At 26.4% G+C, this 25,034-nt stretch overlaps 1 protein-coding gene and 1 long non-coding RNA gene across 4 annotated transcripts in view; one reads left to right on the top strand and one right to left on the bottom strand.

The window, feature by feature from the left end:
* Positions 1–1,469: 1,469 nt before the first annotated feature.
* Positions 1,470–12,134, top strand: LOC122269887 (uncharacterized). Its single transcript, XR_006225450.2, has 2 exons — positions 1,470–1,609; positions 11,979–12,134. It is a non-coding gene; the product is annotated as an uncharacterized lncRNA (long non-coding RNA).
* Positions 8,226–25,034, bottom strand: part of LOC107452101 (uncharacterized) — a 60,732-nt gene continuing 43,923 nt past the window's right edge. For all 3 annotated transcript variants that reach the window (XM_071178899.1, XM_071178898.1, XM_071178900.1), the window contains 9 exons: positions 24,437–24,531; positions 22,118–22,532; positions 20,957–21,121; positions 18,687–18,811; positions 17,059–17,321; positions 14,930–14,999; positions 12,140–12,342; positions 10,328–10,437; positions 8,226–8,560 (listed from right to left, as the gene is read on the bottom strand). In XM_071178899.1, coding sequence (XP_071035000.1) covers positions 8,366–8,560; positions 10,328–10,437; positions 12,140–12,342; positions 14,930–14,999; positions 17,059–17,321; positions 18,687–18,811; positions 20,957–21,121; positions 22,118–22,532; positions 24,437–24,531 — 1,641 coding nt within the window. In that variant the 3' untranslated portion in view covers positions 8,226–8,365. The remainder of the gene's footprint in view (positions 8,561–10,327; positions 10,438–12,139; positions 12,343–14,929; positions 15,000–17,058; positions 17,322–18,686; positions 18,812–20,956; positions 21,122–22,117; positions 22,533–24,436; positions 24,532–25,034) is intronic.

Raw genomic sequence — 25,034 nt, 5'->3', positions numbered from 1 at the left:
CCGTTTAAAATTGTAAAACTGTACATAAATATGTGTATTATAAAACGTAGCGCAATAAGATAATATACGATTTCGATACAATAAAAAAAAGAGCACTTTAGTTTTAAGCCTTAAAATATAAATAATAAAAATCAAGAATATGAAAATAATTAATATTGAGTAATAATAAAGAAATAGTACAGGTAAATATATTTATATCAGGGATAAATATTTTATAGATAAACAATAAATTTATAACTTTTTGATGACAACCAGAGAAAAAACTGGATCACACCACGTGATTTATCAGTCAAATGAGAATGCACGGACAGGTCATCATTTTTCCTTTGCTTTTTATGCAATTAGATTTTCTATGCAATTTTTTATTCCAAAAAATAAAAGTTGAAGCAATCAGAGCGATTGAAGACGGACAGCAAAAATGGGCTCCTAGTATGAAATATTTGGAAAAGTACGTGGAAACATGAAAAAAATCAGTTTTATAAAGTAATCAATACAAGTCAAAATTTAGACCATTTAAATCTCTTTTGGTGCCTAATACACAATAAAAACTGCAATCTTATACTGACTGTTATAAACAGAATTTGTCGCCCTTTGGAATTAATCGGCAATGAAAATTCCCCAACTAGAACCGATTAAATTAAGGGCTGAAGTTTTGGCTAGATGACAAAAAAAAATTTCCTGGTCGTTACAATTTGTTGTGGTATTATCGCCAAGGGTAATTTATCGTTAATTCCAATTTTGACCACATTCCGATTTGAACTTGAGCTCCGAGTTGGATAACAATACAATTTTAAATTTTTTTCCGATGGCTACTTTCAAAATATTTATACTAAAATAAATATATTGTCAATTCTAATTTTAATTACGTCCCGGTTTGAACTTTGGTTCTGTGCTGGATGACTATACAAATTTCTTTATTTAAAATATTTCGAATATTAAAGTATTTCGTAAAAATGAAAACAATTCTTGAATGTTTCACAATGTTCCATGGATTTCTTTCTTCTTTTTTTTTCAGTTTCAGAAATCGAAATTAATGTTATAATTATTTATTTTATAAAATATTTTTATTCGAGTAAAGAAAAATACTTAAGAAATAATATACGCTCCCTAAAAAAATTTCTTATTTTATTAAATCTTACGTCAAGAAAACTAGTAATTAACTTTTATGCATTACACGAAGAAAGTGACTGAATAATTAAAATGTCGACTCATGTTTTTTCACAGCAGATGTTGCCATCTCAAAAACAAAATTCTTAAGCTGTACAAATCGTTTGCATATTATTTTCTACATAAAACAGCATCCATAAACTTCTGGATATGTAGAAACGCTGCAATAAAAAGAATCAAACTTCAGCGCTAAGTAATAAAATTTATTTTTTATAGATCACAATCTAAACCTCAGATGTTTGCATACAATTAGCGTTGTGGATAAATGAATTTTATTGCCGAATCTCAGAAGTTTCGTAAAAGTAATATGTGGCCTACCTAAGAAATGATTTTCTCTCTTAAATCACAGAAGACATTTTTAAGCTGACGGTGACTTAAGCTTAAGGTGACTACAATATGATCATGTATATAACTAATGAAAAAATACCAGATGATATAACGCGTAAGTCAATATTTTACTAATATTTCATTCCGCGTTTTACTGATATATTTCAATAAGATGTATTTTACCACATATTTTTGTTTTCAGTTCAGTTGGAACAGAAAAAAAAGCTATTAGTTTGATTTTTACATATTTATTATACATAACTTTTACAATGGGGAAAAAAACTGGCAAAATATTGGTAAAATATAATTTCAAATTCAGTAAAATTTTTATTAAATGACATTTTTCTTCTCATTGAGTAATGTTATGACTTCACAACTTATTCTTTAGTCTAGTAGTTCCTAATTTGTTTCGGCTATGGAACCCTAAATGATCGATCATCTTTTGACGGAAGCCCGAAACTTAATTAATAAATTTATAAATGAATACAAATAGTTGATTATTGAATAAAATAAAAAAATTTCATCGCGTCGTTTTATCAATACTATTATGTCAGACAATTAAATTTACAGGTCTGGAGCGGCATATAATTCAAATTAGATTTTAGTGCATGCATAAACTGAATATACATGAGCTAAAACTTGGTTCTTACTGAAATAAAGAAGAATAAGCACCGAAATAAACATTGAGAATGATTATTAGAGAGACATATTTCTTCATTGTTGAATTTTGTAATTTTTATTCCATGCAAAAATACTAATGCATTTTTCCATAAAGGTGTCCTTTTCATTATTCATTCAATATATTATCATAATTTTTTTTTTAATTTTGCTTTTCTTTCTTCACAAGCATTTTAATTAAATAATTTCGTAAAAATAATGAAAATATTTTTTTAAAAAATGATAGATAATTAATAGGATATAAACTCAATTACAGGTTTCGAAAATCATTACAGGTAAAAAAAAAAATTTAACTCTCGGAACCCCTGTGATCCCTTCACGGAACCTTTGGGTTCCGCATAACACCATTTGGGAACAACTTCAGTCATTGAAAAAGGCATTTTTGTAAGCTGCAGAAAGTGTACATGTGTACATGTTTATACATGTTTAATACATGTTAAAATAAACATGTTTTACACATGTTAAAATAAACATGTACGGTGTACATGTTTATTTTAAGGTTTTTAAATCGGATATACGCATACCTTAACGCAAATTAGTCCAATTTCATGAACAATTATTGGCATGGAGAAGTTATACGTCACTATATAACAGACCTAAGTTTTAAGTATACTGTTTTGCAAGCTTAGCTTTAATTTATATTTTTAGAGAGAGTCCTTGTACGAAATTAAATCAAAAAATTTATTAGAGTTCACAAATTGATAAATAAGAGGGGCAGAGCGAAAACTTTTCTTCACTCAGATCTAATTTTAATTAAGGTATAAAAAAGCAAAAAAGGGATTAAAATCATCAAAAACCAGCCTATTTGCAGTGACATAGAGGGGGTAGACATAAAGTGAGGACATCTGTCCCTAGGCGCAAACTTGGTGCAGCGCCAAATTCATGAAAAATAAAAGGATAAGTCTTTAACAATTCAGGGAAATATTGATTGAAAAATTTTCTTAGAAGAAAAGCTTATCATTTAATCATCAAAAACAATAAGAAATTATATTAACATATACTGTTAAATTGTAAATATTTCGAAATATAATATATAGTTAAATTATATAGTTTTTAGTTGTATAAATTATATAGTTTAAATAGTTTTGTTTCATAGTTTATTTTTTTCTTAGTTGAAGAAACCTACTCAAGATATACTAATTTGACTGTAAGTCGAGCATAAACCTGCACTTCCTCAGAATAAACAAACCTTTTTAATTTTTTCCCCAAGGTGAATTTGAATGTTTGGGCGCTTCAATGTTATTTTAACTTTTTGCATTTTCCCCTATTATTGTAAATAATGTAAACAATTATGAAACTCATTCACCTTAAGATAATTTAATGCAGAAACTGTATTTTGATAGTTACTTTTTTATTATATTATTTCGCAATGATCAAGAAAGTTTTGAGCTATTAGGTATGCCAATTTTTGCACAATCAATATTAAATGTCCCAGTTAAGAGTTTAAAAAATCAGACAAATAATGCTAGAGATAGAAAAAGATAAGATCTAATCTCTTTCACATATTTTTTACTTTATTTTGTATAAACAATTTTTTGTAATTTTTGACAAGGTCAAGCAGGAACAGCTAAAATAAAAATCTCGAAAGAAAGGAATTTTTTCATAATAATGGATAAGTAATCATTAATTAAAGCAAAAAAAGTGGAAAAAATAACAAACTTTACTGCACTAATGTAACTAAACTTACTAAATAACTAAAAACTAAATTTACTTAACTGCAATAACTTTCGAACAAATTGAAATTTCGAAAAAAAACTCCTAATAAATGAAAATCGCTCTTTCAGCACGTCAAATTCCAACTCTGCAGTTGCGTTTCAGTGAGGTACAGATCTACCAAAAAGGTTTTGCTCTTTTTACTACATGTTTAACAGTTAGTAATTCTGGAACAAATCGCTCATGTGCTGCAATAGTAGCACAACTCAAAAAACACTCGTTTTGGACTAAGAGCATGTGTAAATATGAAAATACACATTCTTTCAGTTGTAATACTTGCACAAAGTCATAATTCAACTTGAAGGTAAACTTCGTTTAAGCAAACGAAAGCATTTCCTATGCATTTTGCTTAGCAATGAAAACTTTAAACCCACTTATCTCAAAACTTGATTTTTTTTAGTTGTGCCTCTATTGCAGTAATAATCAAACTTTTAATTTTTTTAAAAATTCTTTTCTGCTCCTTATAATTTTTTTTAACAAACTTTCACAATTTCAAGTTTTTAGCCTTAGATTTTATGCATCAAAACAAAATGTAGAAAAAGAGTAAAAAAATCGCAAAGGAAACGCACTTAAAAATGCAATAACTTTCACACAAATAAAAAATTTCAAAAAAAGCTCAAATTACGTCCATAAATAAAAATGGCCTTTCCAGCATGTCAAATTATAATTCCATAGTTGCACTCGCAACGGCCAGTAGAATGGTTCGGGTAGTATTTTTCAATACACTTGTTTAACAGTTCTTGAACATCTTCGAACTAATTATTGAATTTAAAAAAATTTTTACTATATTATAAGCCTTGTCCATTTTTCTAGAAATTTTCGTAATTTCAAGTTTCTAAGACTTAATAGTTTTTGGGCAGCAAAACAGTAACGTTAAGCATCCAAAATAGCGGAAACCATTACGATTTTTTAAAGTAGAAAACAATGTCAGTTATTTTTCACAGAATGATAGATTTTTTTAACTTTTATTGCTCAGTAATTATTGGACCCATTTATTTCAAACTTTGGATATCTAATAAAACAAAAAATTATATTTCATAATTTAAAATTTTTGATTTGCATCAAATTATTTTTTTTTTGGCAAGCAAACTTTATAATTGAGAGAACTTTTTTGTTTCTTCGATATAGTTTTAGTCATGACGGAAAATTCTGTAGATAAAATTAGTAAGGCCCATAGACTTTTTAATCATGTCTTCTTTTCCCCTCCTCTCAAATTTAAATGGTAAAAAACATAAATCCATGGAAAATATATAGATTCATTCAGAGAAAGAACCTTTTTCGCAGCTAACTTTGTTACTTAATTAATCATTCCGCCATTCCTACTCACATATGTAAAGAGACCTCTTCATATAATTAAAATTGCATTTAGCAAGTGAAGAATCCAAACATTGAAATAAAAGCTACTCAGGGTATAACGTTTTATCAACATAGGGTTTATGAATTCTTATATTTTTCGTTAACGAATGTTATAAAAACAGCATTGCTACAAAAAGTTTTTTTTTAATTTAAAAAGAAATAAAAGCAGGTAACATCTATAAACAAAAATTTTAAATTACTTGGTAGACTCAAAGAAAAGTTCCTTAAGAGTATAAAAAGATAAAAATCTGCACTATTCAATACAAATCGTCATACAAAATTTGCACTATTCATTATGTTAATAAAAACATTTTATACCTTCAACTATAAAAAGTTATTGTGAATTTGAAAAAAGTTTAGTTTATGTAGATCTGGACATTTTTCATTATATAGACTATGAGGGTGATTTGTTATTGATGGTAATCACTTGAGGGGTTGTTGAAAAGTATATCTTGTTTTGTAGGTTATGAGGAAGAAAGTTTTTGTGTATTAAGGGAAATACTGTTCTTTTTTAAGACAGCAAAATCCAATATTTGCAATCGATATATCTTACATTATTATACTATAAAATATAAAGTCTAGATATTTACTAGTAAATAAAATCTTACAAGCTTATTTTTTTTATTATTTTACTTAAAAATCTTAAAATATACATTCCATTTTTAACCATAACTGGTAAGCTTTATAGTTTGGCTCACAAAAAAAAGTTGAAACAATTGTCACTGGTGCAATATGATTCAAGTGTTATAAACTTGTTTTTTGTTAAGTTCATTCAAATTTCAAGCTCTAAGAATTTAAACTAAGAATTGTTCTTAGACAATTGGTAATAAATAAAATCTCAATTAAAATTTATTACACAGAATTTAAATTATTAAAAATTATACACTTTTTTGTACACAAATTAGCATAGACAAAACAAAAACAAACTTTTTATTGAAACATTTTTTGAATAAAAAAGTAAAAATGCAAAGGTAAAAATCAAAAATTTTAAAATTGCAAAAAATAAGGGTGTGATAAAAAAAAACAACCAATAAATCTTGCTCATACTAAAATTTTCTGACAGCTAACGCAATATTAACGCGATTTAAATTTAAAGCTTCAATGCAACTTAATGTACTTGTGGCTTAAGTGTACGTAAATTTTACCTATATGAAAAGCAAAAAAATATAATTGCAATTAAGGTATGATCATGAATCCATTAATATTCATTTTTTATAACAATTCCAATAATTATTGCTTGATTCGTAGAGTAAATAAAAAAAAATTACATAGAAATTATCCATGTAGTTCAGAACATAGATGGGATTTCATACAAACAGAGCCTTTTCAACCAGGACAATGTAAAAAATTGTTCAAAATTGAAGAAACTAAAAATGACTAATATACTGTTTTGGTAAGTATTATAAGATAGTATGAATTTAAACAAATTAAATTCTAGGTAATTCCAGAAAGTTATAAGTTTTGGGCATTTACTATTTCTTAAAAAAAGATAACCATTTTTATATTATTTATTATAGTCTTATACAGAATTTTAAAATCTATATAACCACTATTATAATGATTTTTAAACACGATTTATGCTATACCTATCCTTCTAAAAAAATACTAGGTATAGATATGCGCATATATTGATTAATTATGTATACTTGCATTAGCTTAAGTAAGCATTGTTTTTGAAAAAAATAATAAATTGTAATAATAGCACACAAACAGACATATAAAAAAATATTTTCTTTAAAATAAAGCCATTTAGATAAGAATTTTCTAAAGTGGTTACTTCTTTTTCAAATATTTTTAATTTTTTTAAATATTTTTCAGGATTTTGATGTAGATTCAGGATTGTTTTTATAACCTCGCAGAATAAAATGTATATTATTAATTCAAATAGATTGAGATTGTTATTAAATTGATATTGATAGATTCAAATTGTGCTTAAAAAATTAATGTAAAATTTCCGGGTTTTTTTTTTGGAAAAAAAAAGGTCTTTCATATTTCTTCCACTTTGGTCAGAAGAAACCTGTTTCTTCTGGGACAGCTTTTTTCACAATAGAAGAGGCTTCTCATTCCGTCACTTGGAGAAACACTCTTTAAAGATCGTTACATAGCACAAGGAATTTTATGAAGGTTATAAAAAACATGAAAATCAAAACTACAATTATTAAAGCACAATCATGTCCAAAGAATACATTAAAAATAATGATTAAAGATAACAAAAAGAGTCCTAGTATTAGCCTTAAGAAGAATATTTTCCTATATTTAGTCTATAATCTTAAAATGTGCACTGTTTTTTACGACAGCTTAAAAATTATGTTTGATCAGAAAAAAAAGGGTTTTTTTCCATTTTCTTACTGTTGCTTGAACTAGAGTTCCTCTAAACAAAATTTAGAGAGGTGCAACAAATGTTTAATAATCTGTGATTTTCTGATAACCAAAATTTACAGTCAAGAACTAAAATATAATTTTTTTCTCTATAGAGTTTACATTGAACACAACATTGTAGCTTTAATAAGTCAATTTCAGATTCGTATTTTTTTTTTCTTGTTTTTAAAAGTATTCATAGCTATCTTAAATATCTATTAAATGCAAAATCATATATTTTGCATTTAATGCATTTCATGCAATCAATGAATCATATATTTTGTGAAATAATTAACTTTCAATAACTATGGTAGCTATAATTATCAGGGTATTTATGTTATCACATGCCCGATAATTTTTTTTTTTCATAAAATATTAGTTTTCTTGCCAAGCAATTTCTAGTAGAAATTTTTTTTAAATAAACTAAAAAGGAAGGGTTTTTTTTATTTTCAAAGAACTGAACCTATTTATTAAAAATTTAGGCAATTAATGGTATAATTATGTTTCCTTTTTTGGAGGGGAGCGTTCTGCTACTGGGTTCATAACTATTAAAAAATTTCATTAAAAATTCAAATTTTTAAAAGAAAAACCTTTTGCAACTATATAATAACTAAATGGCAATACACTTTATTAAGTACATAAATTTATTTCTATAAACAATAAAAAAACATACAGATGACTTAACTTGAGATGCGCTATGAATAATTTTCTGCCCTATTTACAATTTTTAATAAAGATTTTAATGTGTACAATTTTTTGGCACTTTTCAATTGAACAAAATGTAAGAGAGTCTAGTTTTGTACACAGCTTTGCTTAATCTGTTTGGTGTGCTTTGTCGGGATAGATTACTGACAGCCCTATTTGTGATATCTGTGATATGAGAAGTGCGAGAAGAATCTGAGGTGGGTGATTGAGTTATCCAAGTAAACCATAGTTCACGAGTAGATTTTTGACGAAATACCTGAAAAATGAAACACCTAATACAGATCTCTGTAAAAATGATTTATTTAAGTAATTAAAAGTGTTAGTTGGATCTAATTTATGCTCAAGCATTTAAGATTATAACAAGTTAGTTTTTGTCAATTTGCACACAAATTCATTAAAAATTAATGTTTTGATTATTTTTTTCTTTTTTTGAAAAAATATGTAAATATTACAGAATTGTTTGCGTATCTTCAAATTTAACACTAAATATACATAAAATACTCATTACTATAATACATTAACAAATAAGAAAAATGATGCTTGTGTGATTCTTAAATTTATGTTGAATTTTTTTTAACAATTTAGTTTAAAAATAAATTCCACAAAGTGGACTTGAAGGGTATATTCTATGATAAAGAATTTTTCAAGTTGCATTAAGATAATGAATTGAACTAGTAATGAAAATGAAGATTTGTAGATTGCATAAAACAACACTGTAAAAGCAATAGTGTTGAATTGAAAGGTTTATTGTGAAATTATAAATTTTTAAACACTATAATTTTTAAAGATAATGAGTTAAATTTTGTTAGTTAAGATTGTTTAAACTGAGTTAAGATAAAGAAGCGAATTTTTAATGATAATGGATTTTTATACACTGTTTAAAACAATAGTGAATAAGAGGAAAGCAAAATTGTGGAATTGAAAGGTTTCTTCAGATTTAATAAACTCTTAAACGTAAAGATAATAAATTGAATTTGTAATGAAAATGAATTTTTGTAACTGCTTAAAGAGTAAAATATAGTGTAACAAGAAAATAATTCAATCAATTTTTACAAGATGAGACCACACATTATTTAAAGAATGACAAGCCACATCATAATGGCTACAACAAGCAAAATTTGTATTCTGTACTTAATCAATTCTTTAAATTATGTTGGTTTAATTCTTTTCTCTTGTTCATTACCCCACCTATCTAAATGTGAACCAAATATGAATTTGAATAATTGATGTTCTATTGCAGCTATCTTGCTCAATGTCAATTTTACTAAGCATATGTAGTACCTGGACTACACATGCTTAGCAACTAAGTACCGGAGACAAAATTTAGCTGTCTTTTGTATCATAAATATATTCAACAGCTAATTAAACAAATAATGAATGAGAAATATCATATTCACCTTAGGCATCTGCAAACTTACCTAATAACACTCCTAAGATTTTGAAATAAAGATTAAGATAATGTGTAGAAACTTTATTATTAAATTTAAAAAAATTCAATAACAATAATTTTTCTCGATATTAAATTAATATTGATTGATCATAAAAAATGCATGTATCAATTTAATTCTAATGCTATTCATTTAAATTTAATGGCTATTGGTCCATATTAATTTCTTTTTTTACGAAAAATTAAATGAATTGAAGAATTTAATTCTGAAATAAACCTTATTAGAGTTAAATTTTAAAAATAATAATTGCTAATTTCATAAAAGAAGTTTTTAAAAAAATTTAATTATTGCATAAAAAGCACAGTTAGTTTGATGTATTAAACTCGTAACTGTCAAAACCAGAGGGAAAACATACAGAAATGTTTCTTTTGTAAACACTTTATAAGTTGAAAAACACAGTTAAATCCAATTTGTAGCAAAGGAAAAGGTCTGGGTAACACACTCAAACTGTATTTTATGGTTTTAGATTAAAATAAATAGCAATGCAAATATTAAAGAGAAAAAAATAAATGGCAAACAGATAGATATCACAAATTAGAAAAAAATAAAATAAAAATAAGAGTAATTACACTTACAAAGAAGACACACATAAAGAATCCTTGTAAAGTAGTGAACAAGGCAAATAAATACTGAAATAATAGTTTAGCACCATCTACAGCCAAGAAACCAAAGATCCAAGACAAACCTAAAAATAAATTAATTTAAGTTTTCTCAAAATGAAAATGTATATTTAATACTGCAGTAATATTACAAAATAATCATGAACAGACCAAATATTTTTAGGCAATTTTTAATTATTTACCAGCAATACAAATATAAATGGCCTATAAATAATACTCATTAACTAGGTTATCTTATTTGATATTCTCAGACCTGTATAAACTTTATAATATTTTATATATAATTACAAATAATCTGTACCTTAAATATACATTTATATTTTTATTCAGAGCCACAAAACTGCTAGTGGTTATTTTTAAACAATGAAAAAACAAAATTTATGCAAAATGGTTTGAAATAATATAGATCAGAAAAATTAAAAACATTCAACTGAGCAACTAAAAAAAGACAACAGTTAAAATGTTAATATGAATGTAAGAAAAACGTAATTCATTCTATGGTTTACTGTTTATAATATCTGACTACCGTATATTCCAGTGTATATGTCAACTTCCCAAAATTTAACGAAAATCAGGAAGTAATGCGATTACAGTCAGATTGGTCGATTATGAAATATCTATGCATTATAAACAATGAGATAGATATGAATTACTCTGTATTAATTTACTCTTTCAAAGACTATATACTACATTTTTAATGTTATATGCGATTAATTTTGCCTTTTCTCTCAACATATTTTCGATACACATAAAAAAAAATTTCTTTCAGAAACAATACTTTAAATTATGTTCAGGCAGTACCGTCTTCACACATGGGCACACCCGGGCAGTGCCCGAGGGGCCCAGGCATTCAGGGAGCCCTTGAGACTCTTACTTTTTATAAATTGTATTAATAAAAAAAACTAAGACTAAACAAAATTACCTTATATATTTTTTAAAAAAAATATATTATATTGTATAAAGTGTGTATTTTGTTTTTCTTTCTACAAATAGTGATTGATTATCTTGCAATCAACAATAATTTGAATAGTTTATCAACAGGGAAACTTAAAAAGGTAACGGAAATATTTTTTTCTATGTTCCAATGAAATTTTTACGTGAATTCAGTTTTTTTGGGTTTACTAAAAACAAATTTAAGTCAAAATGTATTTAAATTTGTTCAAATTATTGCATATGTTAAAAATGCTTTATTTTATGTATGTGAAGTTTTTTAGTTCAATTTTCAGCAGTATGACATGTTATAAGGACCCAAAAAAAATTTTCGTCCGGGGGTCCTGCATGCTATTAAAACGGCCCTGTGTTCAGGAAGAAAAAAAAAGAAAAGTTAAAATAATTTATTCAAGGGTATTTTGAAAAATACAATAACAATGAAACCTTTTAAACAGACCATAAAGCTACAAATTTAAAAATTCCAGGACATAATCTGTGTCAGACATTAGCAGTGTCGTCATACGGATCCCACTCTGCAGTGGATTTTATTTCATCCTCGTCTGCTGAGCACTACAAAAAACTCTCATCCCCAACCATCCATAATAATTCGAAATTCCACCCTTTTTAAAAGATTTCATAGTAAAATAGAAGTTTTCATATTTGTTTTCTTTTTCAGTGGTTAGCTTCTGCACGAGAACATACCAGAAATTCGCTACCTCGTAATCAAAAGTAGGGAGTCTACTTAAACACTGAGATAAATGATATTTGGCACTGTATTCCACTTTTGTTTAAAATGTCACAATCATTTGAATTAAAATTAACAATGACTTCTCATACCTAGTAATACTGATACACAGAACATGGCTCTAGCAGTAGTGATTGCTTCTTTCCTTTCATCCCGATTACTTCTGAGACGCTTACTTGGTCTTCCACAAGTATTAGAATAAAGAATTATGATGAAGATGAGAAAATTTAAAATCAACATGGACAAAACTGGAGTAGCAACCGCATAGTAAAACATATCTCCTGACAGCCAACAACTGAAAGAAAAGTAAATAATGTACAAAAAAAGTAGAAAGTAAAGAAAAGTAGAGAAAAGTTTTAAAAAAAAGAAAAATTACAGTTTATAAAAGTATTAACTAAAAGGAGGTAAAAAACTTTTTATAACTGATTACATTTTCTATCCATAAAAGGTCCATACAACCTTCAAAACAAAAATATTTGCATCAGTACAAATGAAATATTTATTTTATGTAAAAAATTAAATATGATGCAACTTCATTTCAAACATTAAGTGAATTGATAAAATAAAAGTTTCAAAATAATTTAAACACTTTATGTCTTTAGAAAATTATCAGAACTTTTGAACAATTTTTGCAAAGTATCTTTCAAAAAAAAATAATTAATGAACTTACATGAGTTTACTTTGTTGTTGGTAGAAATCTATATGGATGCTCTGAGGTAGCATTGTCTTTTCAGATATGTTTTTTAAACTTTTAATTGGCTACATTCCCTATATTACTAAATATTAAATCTGAAAAATCAGAATTTAGGCTAGATGACTTTAAATATAACTTTTAATTTTAGACTAGTAGTTTAACCAAAGATTTCAATGTAATATAAATTACTCATTAAGCCTCTATCAATTATTAAATGTGCCAAAAGTTAAGTAATTTTGCATTGATGACAGTGAAAACAAATGTTTTTGCCTCACCAAACACAACAAGAAATACTACTAAGAAATTCATCAACATTCTATTCCATAAATTTAATTTTACAAGGAAACAGAACAGACTAAAATATATTTACATTTAACTTATATTTCAAAAAATCATAAATATAAAAAGGCCTTAAAATTGAAACAAAAAAGCACAAATTAAAAATCAAACAACAAAAAATTCATCAAAAAAATTACCATAAGCATTTTGAGTTAGTCAATCAAATTACTTTTAAAATGTTGAACAAGAGATCAGCAAAATTTATTGCATTATTTGCAAAAAGCAATAATTAAAATAAATCACCATGGAAAGTGAACAAAAGTTTTTGATTATCAAATTTGACAAGTACCAAATTTTCAATCACTTTCATACAGAAGAACATCCTAATTAATTTAAACTAATTATAAATAACTGTATAAAATTTTAATCTTGTTTAAAAAATTAAATTCAAATCTAAAATTTGCTTAAAATTTCAGATTTAGATATAAGACATAATGCATATAAACATGAGGTGAAAACAGACCATAAAAAATTAAAAAAGATCAATTATATTGGTATCTAATATACAGTGATCTCTCACTTATGCACCACCTCTTTTATGCACCTTTTTCATTTATACGACGATTTTTATAGGTCCCAGTACATTAGATAGGAAAATAATAATAAACATCCTTCGTTTATGCGTCGCTCTAAAAATAAATTTTTCAATTATGCGCCGAAATTTTAGGCTAGCATTTTAATTTTTTAATCCTTTAAATATTTTTACTTTGAAAAAAAAAATGTTTTAAATTAAAAATGAAGCAAATGGGCAATCCTTGTTACAGATAAAAAGAAATATATGTTGTTAGATCCTATTGAATTTGCTTCCCCCTGCAACCTTTTCATTTTTGCTGTTTCTGGAAAGACATTCTTTCTAAAATTTTGAATAGGGTGTCTTATCTTTTACACCAACAACAATGAAAGCCCATTCATCTTTAACAAAATGACCGCTCCTCTTGTCCAGAGGTTAGTTTTACTCCCATGCTGTTTACTAGAAAAAGAAGACACCTGGAATACAAAAGATGAAAGAGACCGCGATCACTTACTTGCAGTCAGATGGACATAAAAGTAGGTGATCTGTTTAGTGAGGTGATCTGTTTTACTTGAACAACTTATTGTGCAGCATATTATGACGTCAAGTACTTTTCTTATAGATTTATCATGTGATGTTTCACCTCCTCCCATAAAACTCACATTTTTTGCGAAGAACTGTTCATTTATATCTAACTCAAACTTGTGAATGATGAGAATGTGGTGGATGATACTGACGAGATGATAAAGTTCCTCCAAATCACACAGCAGTATTGAAAGCTTTAGACACTATTCCTGACTATTCACAATTTAATTTTGCTTCTGAAACTCCCCCTTATCCCATTTATATGAACTGGAAAAAACTGCTTTTGAATAACGTCGGCAAAAACAAATACAAACATGTATTAAGATTATTTTGTAAGAAAATAAATTGTCTTAAGGTATGTTAAATTTTTTCTTTGTATAATTATAGTTAATACCAAAACAGTATAAATATTAACATTTAATCTTTAGAAACATATTTATTCATATTGTCACTGTAATTTACGTTGCGTTTTAGAATTTTGAAGTTTTTCACTTATGCGCCTCTTTCACTTATGTGCTTTTTTCTCTTGGCCCCTTACACCGGTGCATAAGTGAGAGTTCACTGTATTTTATAATTGAGAAATGAATGTCTCTGAAATAACAAGAAGGAACTATATTTATTAAAACAATTATTTGAAAGCACAAAACGATTCTTTAGTTTACAAATGAATAACTTAGAATATAGTTTTTATGAACACTAATCAGTACCAAGAATTAAGCACAAAATTGAAACATAACAGGTAACAAAACTTACTATTTATCTCTTGAAGTATAATACTCATAATTTATACTTGACACAGTTATTACAATAAGTAAGGGTGTACCTGCAATAAATAATTTAATACATAATTTAGTGAGTAATTTATGAAATATAATAAAACATTTTCGAAAATTACAGCTGAAATATAAAGAAAAATATTATTGCAAATCATTTTAAAAATAAAAACAGTTAACATTTTCAATAAAGTAACACAATATTACTGTTTCTTGAAAGCAAATATCAAATCCCATGAAAAGGTAATTTAGTTAATAATATTAGTTTAGAAGTCAGAAATAAGAAAATAACCTATTAACACACAGAGAAGTGCCTACAAAATTTTTTTTAAAGAAAATACAATAGAGAGAAAATTCCAAGAGTATAATAAAACTATAAATGTTTTTGTTTTTAAAGAATTTTGATTGACATTCTTAGATGAATCCCTTTCTTAACTAAAATCAATTTCAATAATTTATTCAACTTTACTAAATCAGTGTTTTAAAGGACAAATTTAAATTTTTAACAACATATGAACAATATTTAGACAATATTTGTAGCTTGTACTTTGAATTTCTTCTGCTTGTTGGAATATTATAAAACTTAATTATTCCTTAATTTGAAATTAACCGTCAAGTACTTAAGTATATCAAGTATGTATATTAAGTAAGCTTCCAAGAATGTTATGCTTTGTACTTGGTTTTTTAACACTTCATACAATAGAAAAAAGATAAAAAAAATTTATAGAGGTAGGAAAAAGTAGTAGCCAAGCAAACTTTATTTATTAAATTTAACATAGTAAATATCTAATTCCTGAAAGCTAAAAAATCCTTTAACAAAAAATACAATAATGGTCAAACATCTTCATCATGAAATAAGCAGCAATTAATCAGTACTGAATAACACTTCGTGCACAAAACTTTAAGACAAATACTGACACAAATAATAAGGCTAAAATAATTTCAAAGTTTTTTATATATTTATTATTATTTGTTGCTCTTTTTTTTAGGTTTACCTTATTAGATTGGGAAAATCATGTAGTTAGTAGTTTATCCCATCAAAATAAGGATTAACTGTAATCAGTATCATCTGTCATAATGTTTCTTGCACTTATATCTTCGAGGGTTATATCTTCTTGCATAACTTATGCAATGCACTTATATCTTCTTGCACTAAAATCTTTGTACAGTAATGTACAGTATTGGTGCAGCCATAATTAACACCAGATTTACTCATAAAATACTTTGTATTTACATAAAAGTATTTTTGGTACCGATTAAAACTACACCAATTACCATTATGCCAGTAGTGCCAATTACAAAATAAAGCATCATTGCTGCAATAATAGTTTTGGTGACTCATGGTCCTCATAAAGAATAAGAATATTTTTAAGATTAATTTTGCTCTTTAGTTCATAGCTTATTTTTTTATTTCAATTAGTACACATTACCAAAATTAAATAAGCATCACTGAGGCATAATGATTTGCCAATTTTTTTATGCTCTCTTATGTTATTAGTAATATTTCTCCATTAATTTTGTCTTTTAGTACATAGCTTATTATTTTATTTAAATAAATAAATATTATTTTTCATTTCCATTTCTGTTGTTTTTAATATTTAATTTTATAGTAACACATTTTAAAAGCACAACTATAAACATGTGGCTTCAGATAACCTAAGAAACAAAACTTTGATGACATTGTCCGCCTATGTTACCACAATAACGTTGGTCAGTCAGATGATCTGGCATGAAGAATAAAAAGTAATTAAGTATTAGAGAACGTGTAATAAGCAATTTTTTTATTAGATCTATAAGTTAACAAGCATCACTGATGTGATTTTTAAAACATTTGACAAAACTGAATCGTCTATGGTTAATTTGGAAACAACGGCGTCCACTAAGCCAATCAGAAAATTCCATTTTTTAAATTTCTCTGAATTAAAAATAATAAAAAAATAAAAAACCAGACTTAGGAATTTTTTACAATTGAACTCATTTAACTTCATGCTGAATGTCATACATTTGGAGCTTACAATATACCCGTGATCCGATATACAGACACATTGACAGGCATGCATATAAATTCTTTATTTTATTACATGTTATAGATATTAAACATAAACTTACCCCAAGCAAAAGCCACAGCTTTTTGCATGAAGCATGGAATGTAAGTACCAATCACTTTCACAAAACTAAGATACTGCACAAGAGCTTCAACAAGCATCCAAGCAAAGGATGCCAGCATGAAAAAATGCAGACAAATGGCAACTGCCAAACAAATAGATTGAGAGTTTTTACTTTCAATACCAGCTAAGAAAATGATGAGGAAACTTATAAGTGCTAAAGACAAATTAAATAAGGCCTTGTTTTTCAATTCCTTCCTCCATTTTCTGAAAAATATATAATTCGTATTTTATTTTTATATACATAAATTTTTTATTATATATATTCTAAGCATTTTAAAATAACTTTTACAATTGATTTAAATAGAAATGTTAAGCCACACAGAAGTTTTTAATAAGTTATTCATATTTCAAACAATTTACTTATACAATACAAACTAAAAAAATATATGCAAATGAAAGCGTATTTTAGGAAACAAAAGAAAATTAACAAAATTTTAATATATTTTAAAACTAATTTAAAAAATGAGCTTCCTATAAAGTAGTGACTCAAGCTTTTTTTGCAGATCCCTTAGAATTCTGCTAATCCTAACTAGTGGTTTCAAGGCAAACTTTGAGAAAAATATAATAATAAAGTCCCATTTGTTATTCCATAGATGCAATGTTATTTTAATGTCTATTCGAATATCCACACTGAATCATTTATTCCAATTTACCACTGAGAACTCTGTTTTCAATCCATGGTGCTACCAATATTAATTACAGAAATTATACAGATATTAATCTGACTTCCATCTCTAGTTATCTCAACTTATTATGCCATCTAAAACAAAACTCATTCTTTCCATTCATTCAGCTGACTCTATATTCAAATTATTACTTTTGAATTTTTGGACATTTAGTTACCTAGTCCTTTTGGCCTATTCAAATAGAATTTTGTATTCAGAAGATTGTAAATAAACTTGAACTACCTACCTAACATTTAATTTCAGAGTAATATCCCCTTCTACCACCTTGGGTATGGCACGGTTAGTTTATTAAAATTGAATTATCTACAAAACAAGTATCTATAAGTAACAATACTGGCCCACATTGAGTATTGCTCCATAAATAAATTGGCTATAAAGTTAAGAGAAAGCCCAGATATAAGGATTATTTACAATTAAAAAAAAATTCCTATAAATAAGACATATGGATTAACTCTAAAATTTAAGAGTACATGAACCAGATGTTGCTCTGCTATGTCTAATGCAAGCTAAAAAAATTAAAATAAGTAAATTAGATAATAAAATCTCTCAGGGCCAGAAACCATATCAGACATAAAACTATGAACCAAATAAAAACAGAAGAAAGGTAATTAATGTGGATTTAGAGGGTTAGGGCAACCTTTCTGAGAAACAATTTATCATACATTTGAGGCAAATAAAATTCAGTTAATGCTAAAAAATGAACTTCATCAGTTTTCCATTCAAATGCATACATTTTTTATTCCCTGAAATAAATCATATTTAATATTTTATTTTAAATTGAATCTTAAAAATTATGTTTTATGAAAATCTTAAATAAAGTAGTAAATATCACTAGAACAAGGGCTTGCCAAAATTACTTTATGTAAACATTGGAATAACTTACCTGAAAAGGACAAAAGTAAGAATTATTATCCCTAAACCCAAAATGGACAAAATGCATCCAATGTATGTTATAATACTTAAAGTCATTTCGTGACCAATTAACAATTGATCTCCAGGTTTTAGCTCCTGAAAAAAATAAAATTTAAAAACATTAAAAATTATTTAAATTGTGAATGGTAGAAAAAAAGAATTATATATACAGTAAAACCTGTTTTTTGCGCGGTTCTTTTTTATGCGATTTTGTTTTTTTGCGATTTTTTTTGTGTGATTTATTTTTATGCGGTATATGAATCTTAGCGACTGTAGCACCAGTTTAATGTATTCTATCAATGTACACATACACGTTGTGAACGAACTCTGATTACGTGGTCTCCTTGACCAGTTGACCGTCGTCACAAAAACTGATCACTGACTTTATGGTACCAAAAAACAAATCAATTCAAATCCTATCTTCAAGCGACGAAAGCGATTTCCAACCAATTCATCACAAGAAGATTTGCGTTTTGGATTACGACGAGTAGCAGCAAACTATTTAATGTATAATTTGAAAACTTCTCTATGTATATGTACAATGACGAATTAAATATTTTTACAATTTCTTTAGGTCTAATTTAATTATTTTATTTAATTGAAAGCATTCTCTCATCTATTTCATTAATCATTGATGTATTTTCTAAGCGGTTTTTTATGCGGTCCCTATCCACCGCACAAAAAACATTTTAGGTAGTATATCGTACAAAGTTGCTTATTATATGTAAGTTTTTATAAAATTTTCGAATATTTTTTTTTACTATTTCTTTCATGCGGTTCCTATCCATCGCATAAAAACAGGTTTTACTGTATATTTTAAACAAATGCTGTTTCACTACTTAAGAATCAATCATTATCCTATCACCTTCCTTTATCTTTGCAAAGAAATGAGATAAAATGATACTGATCATGTGAAATAATTCAGGGTGGCATCTTTTGATCTTTTCATCTGGACAAAACAGGTTAGAAACCCCACAAATAGAAAAGATGCATTAAAAGCTCTCAATTCCCCTTACCCTCTGGAAATTTCTTTCTTTTTCATTTGATGGGTTTAAAAAAAGATAATAGAAATCTAGTCACTGAGGTCAGTTAATATAAATCAAACATTTATTCAGATTTTTGACAAATGACCGATTGAGAATATTCCCGGTGCCTTACAAGTAGGTATTGCAACATTCTTTTTTTTCTATACATCATAGAAAGATTACCTTCAAGTAAGAATAGCCACATTTCCAGTCAAGCGTTGTTTCATCATATTTAGAGAACGTTCTGAGCAAATTGAAACATTTTTACACACAATTCTAAAATTGGTTTATTAAAACATAATTCCCTGCTAAATATAACTCTAAGCACATTTTTATTATTTTATTTAATAGTAATTTAAAAAAATTAAATTGTAACATATACAAATTTTTATATCTTTTTAAGGAATGTAATTTTACATGGCAAAATACAAAATCTGAGTGAAATTGGTCTAATGGTTCCTGAGAAACCAAATTTTTAAAAAATTGCATTTTTAAAATTCAATTTCTCAGGAACAATTCGACCTACACCCAAATGTTATATTTTGTTATCCAAAATTACATTCTTTAAAATGTAAGAAATTATAAATCTTACAATTAAGAAAATTTTGTGACTATTATTAAATAAAATAATAAAAATATAGAATAATTACTAAACGTTTTTTTTTTTTTTTTGCATGATATTATCTTCGGATCCGAATCCATCAAAGAAAAGGTATGTTTATTCAGAGAAAGTACATTGTTACGTCTGGTTTCATAATTTAAAATATCATCTGCACTAATTAATTAGTATATTTGAGGAACCATTAGGATTGATTCCTAGAACAAGAAGATCCGATCATTAGAACAAAAGTTATTCAGGGTGGACGATTTTTTATTTTGCACACTGTACTATTAAATTAAAAGGTTTTCCAAAGTTAGTTTTTATAATTTTAAAACCTACAAAACCCAAAAAATTTCATTACATAAAACTACATCTTAAAGAACAGGGAACACAAGTTTCAGAACAATAAATACTTCAAAGTAACATTGTGTGCGAAGTATGAAAATAGATAGGTTGATTAAGAAACATTCACAATCTTTTTTGTGATTTAACTATGTATTTGTTAGGCAAATAACGATCTTTTGATAGATAAGTTAGAGACCTCTCACATTTAATAACAACAAGTTAATTTTATTTAAAAAATTTAAAATAATATTTACAAAGCCCTAGACTTACTAGAATGACAGCAAAGCTGGTAAGATGATCACATAAACATTGCATTTGGTTATCATGAATCAACTGAGAGAAACATCCTTTGTAAGACCACCCACCAAAGTTCTCATTTAATTGCTCATCCCAATAAGCACACTTATATTCTGATTCATTACCTGCATCAACTACCTGTTGAAAAACAAAAATTGCAAAAATAATCAACTTAATTGTATTCATTTTATTTTAAAGAATAAAACACATAGTTGAACTTGTTTATGAACAAAAAAAAATAATAATATGGTGGATTTGGAGCACTACAAAGATCAGCCGCACTTCGTCAATAAGTGGCATTTTTACATCAAGATACAACAAACATAAACATCAATTTGCCAGCATGAAAATTGTAATGCTTTTAGATATAGAGATATTCAAAATATTTATGTGAGATTCAAAGAGTTCTTTTTAACGATCTCTGAAAGAGATCTACAACATCATGTTGAAGTCAGAGTGCACTAAAGACGATGCTATCAATGATTTATTTTTAGAGAAGTTTAGTTAAATAAGAAAAAAAAGTTATTTTAGAAAAAACTAAGCATCTTAAATAAACAAACCTGTTAGCAGTTTTTAAAGCTAACTAATTTTTATGACATAAAATTAAAAGCAAAATTAAACAAAAAACATAATTGTAAATTTATTCAAAATAGTTCTATTATTCATAATAAGTAAATTTGTTTTTACTCATAATTACATCAATAGGAATAATTTTTATTGATGCCAAATTTAATTCACTGATCTGGTTTTCATGAAGCCAATACAAGTGACATTTCCACACCAAGGAAATGACACTAACTAAAATTAAAATCGCTTGCAAAAAATCATGCACCTTTGATAACATTTTAAAGTCAATGGAGGTAACCCTTAAGAATGACCAACCTCCATTAACGATCATTTTAAGAAAATATTGTAGAACAAAGAGTAGTTGCTCCCTAAAGAATTCACTGCATCACCATATTAATAGATCATACACTAATCACTAAATATGAAGCATAAAAGAAATTTATTAAAAAGGCTCAAACACAGTTTTAATAAATATTCCCTAAAATATTTATTAGACACAATGTAATTAATATTTCATTATTTCATCATAGAAGTTCAATTAACGTTATTCAAGCAAATAATACTAACCTCGTGAATTTTAAAAATCATCTCGATAGGAGGATTAACATCATATATATGTCGATTTCCGAGAGAAACAGCGATCAATGGACTTACAACTGCAATATTTTTCACAAAATGAAAGCTCTGTTGTATAGTTACAGCTAGTTTGCTAGTATTTTCAGCATATTTTTCCACCACCAAGGAATCTGGTAAGACAATTCCAGCTTCGAAGTCTCCAAACACTTTATTCAATTGTCTTTCACTTCCATTATAGAGAGTAGTAATGTTCATATTCCAATCTTCCAGAATACCTCCTGTAGTAAATCTATATTCCAAAGTGTTCAAAGGAATTATGCTGAGAGCAATATTATTTCTAGCGAATTTGATTATTTGATCACCAGTTTCAATTCTGGAAACTATGCTGTCATATGAAGCAATTAATCTAAAATAAACATTTAAAAATATTAAGTTATAAAATATTAACTTTAAATACACAATTTCTTAAACTTTTACTTCACAACACCAGAGTTTAATGAGCAATATTAAATGTTTAAAAAAATAACAACAAAAACAGTTTTGTTTTTTAGCATATTTTTTTCCAGAAATTCATCTCAAACTCAGTAAGCGATTTTCAATTTAAGCGAGCCATTTTTTATTTGATATGAATGAATTATATCTTGTAATTAATTTCTTTTCCTATACATTTTTTTTAACTTTAAAAATTTTATTTGTTGATTAAACAAATGAATATTTTTTTAAATAAAAAAAGATCCCACATCAGAGCTTAATTATTAGTCTAGATAGGCAATAATTTTTTCAGAAATTCAGTTATTTTAGTGAGCCTATTTTTATTTGATACAGATAAATTAAACCTTTATTTTGATATACATTTTTTTTAAATTAAAAATTTTATTTGTTGGTCACATAATTAAGTATTTTTTAAATAAAAAGAAAACCCACATCAGCAGAGTTTAATCAGTAGTATCAAATTAAATAGGTGTAGCTATAAAAACAATTCAGTTAACCAAGATACTTTTGCCAGAAATTTATTTCTAATTCAGTGAGATATATACATATATATTGATTTAGTTAATTAAAACCATGTATACTTCAGTAGGGCAAGTTTTCTTAGTGAACTTCAATTTTGATCAAACATTTTCAAACTTGTTTGCAACATAATTAAAAAAAAAATTCTGAAGAATAAAAACAAATCCATACATTACTAGAGTTTAATCAGCAATATTTTTCAAAAAAAAGTAACTTCATAATTATTTCAGTTCAACAAATATTTTTCATCAGAAATTTATTCCAAATTTAGTGTGATCAGAAATTCATTAAGAATTTAATGCTTTTAATTGATATTGCTGACTTTTGACAGCACAGTGTTTTGTTTTATTTTAAATTAAATCATTAAAAAAAAATTTCCGTTGGTCACAAAATTAAAAAAAATTTTTTTTTAATAAAACAAAACCCCACATTATGAGAGTTTAATTAGAAACATCAAGTAAAAACAGTAGCATCAAAACCATTTTATAATTTCCCATATATTTTTTTAAGAAATTCAAAATTTTTTTATAATTGCTAGACATTTGCTAATTGCTAGACAATTGCACGATAATTGCTAGACATTTTTACAATTGCTAGACAACGTTGAGTACTCGTAATGCATATTTTAAACAATTTAACAAATAAAAGTAGTTATTTGGTATTAATAATTCTGCTTAATATGTTGCTTTCTACTTAATTACTTAAACACAAAGATAACTCTTCTATCTATATCTTTACATATACACAAAGGCTTAAAACTTATATTCAATAGCCTGCAAGTAAATAAAAATAAAAATACAACACATAGGCAAAAAAAGTACTGTGAGTAAAACTATATTATTTAAAATTTTAGACATAACAAATTTAGAGTTACATATGAAACATCACAATTGTATGTATTTACGAAATTTATAAAATTTCTTTAACTGAAGAACTTTTTCATTTAAATTGGTTTATTTATTGAAGAGAAGATGAGGAAATAAATAAGCAACTATGTTACATTGATGAATAAATTGTATAATTAATATGTGCTTAATACAAATTTATTTGAATTACTTATTCTTATAATTTATTTGAATTACTTAAGAAAAAAGATAAGTAGTTTTAACTTAATAAGCATTAAAAAAAAAATACATATTCTTAATGTTCCATAATGTTACATTCCTTTTTAATTCATTAAAATAAATTAGAAAGAATTTAAAATAAGAGAAAAATGCATAATTTGTTTACATAAAAAAAAATAATGAAAACGTAAGTATCGTAAGAAAAATAATAAAGTTATAGAGTTTAAAATCTTACTCATTAGAAACATTAGATGAAGATAAGCTGTTAGTTTGCATCGCATTTGCAGCTTGAATAAGGTGATCTAAAGTTGAAACAATGTTATCCAACACCTATTAAATGAAAAACTCATTAGAATAGCAATCAACTAACTCAAAGTTGAGTATTAAATTTTGAGTAGAAAAATTGTCAGAACATTTACTTCCTCGTTAAATCAAATGAATAAGGCAATAAGTTCTGTTCTGCAAAATTCTGTTTTGAGAAAAGGCTTGCTAATAGTGTGCTAATTACACATTCATTCCATTGCATGAAATGAAAATACAAAAGCACTTTCATTTCGTGCATGCATTTTGTCATTCGTGTGTGTTCCAGTTAACTCTTTAAAATATGTTTTTGAATATGAAAACTTTCAACTTACAAAAAAGAAAAAATTTCTAAATGATATTCCATCAAGATCTCTCAACAACAATATCAGTGCATGATCCACAAAAAACTTCTATCTGGAAAACGGTCATGGCTGGACATTCAAGTCATAAACAAATTTTTACCCTCCTTTTAAAAATACATCCCACCATTAGCCCAAGCTCTAACTAAACCTTTGATGAACCTAATAAAA

The sequence above is a fragment of the Parasteatoda tepidariorum genome, chromosome 3, assembly GCF_043381705.1.
Source record: "Parasteatoda tepidariorum isolate YZ-2023 chromosome 3, CAS_Ptep_4.0, whole genome shotgun sequence".
Classification (NCBI taxonomy): Eukaryota; Metazoa; Arthropoda; class Arachnida; order Araneae; family Theridiidae; genus Parasteatoda; species Parasteatoda tepidariorum.
The sequence above is the reverse complement of the archived record's forward strand: the minus strand, read 5'-3'. Positions and strand labels throughout refer to the sequence as shown.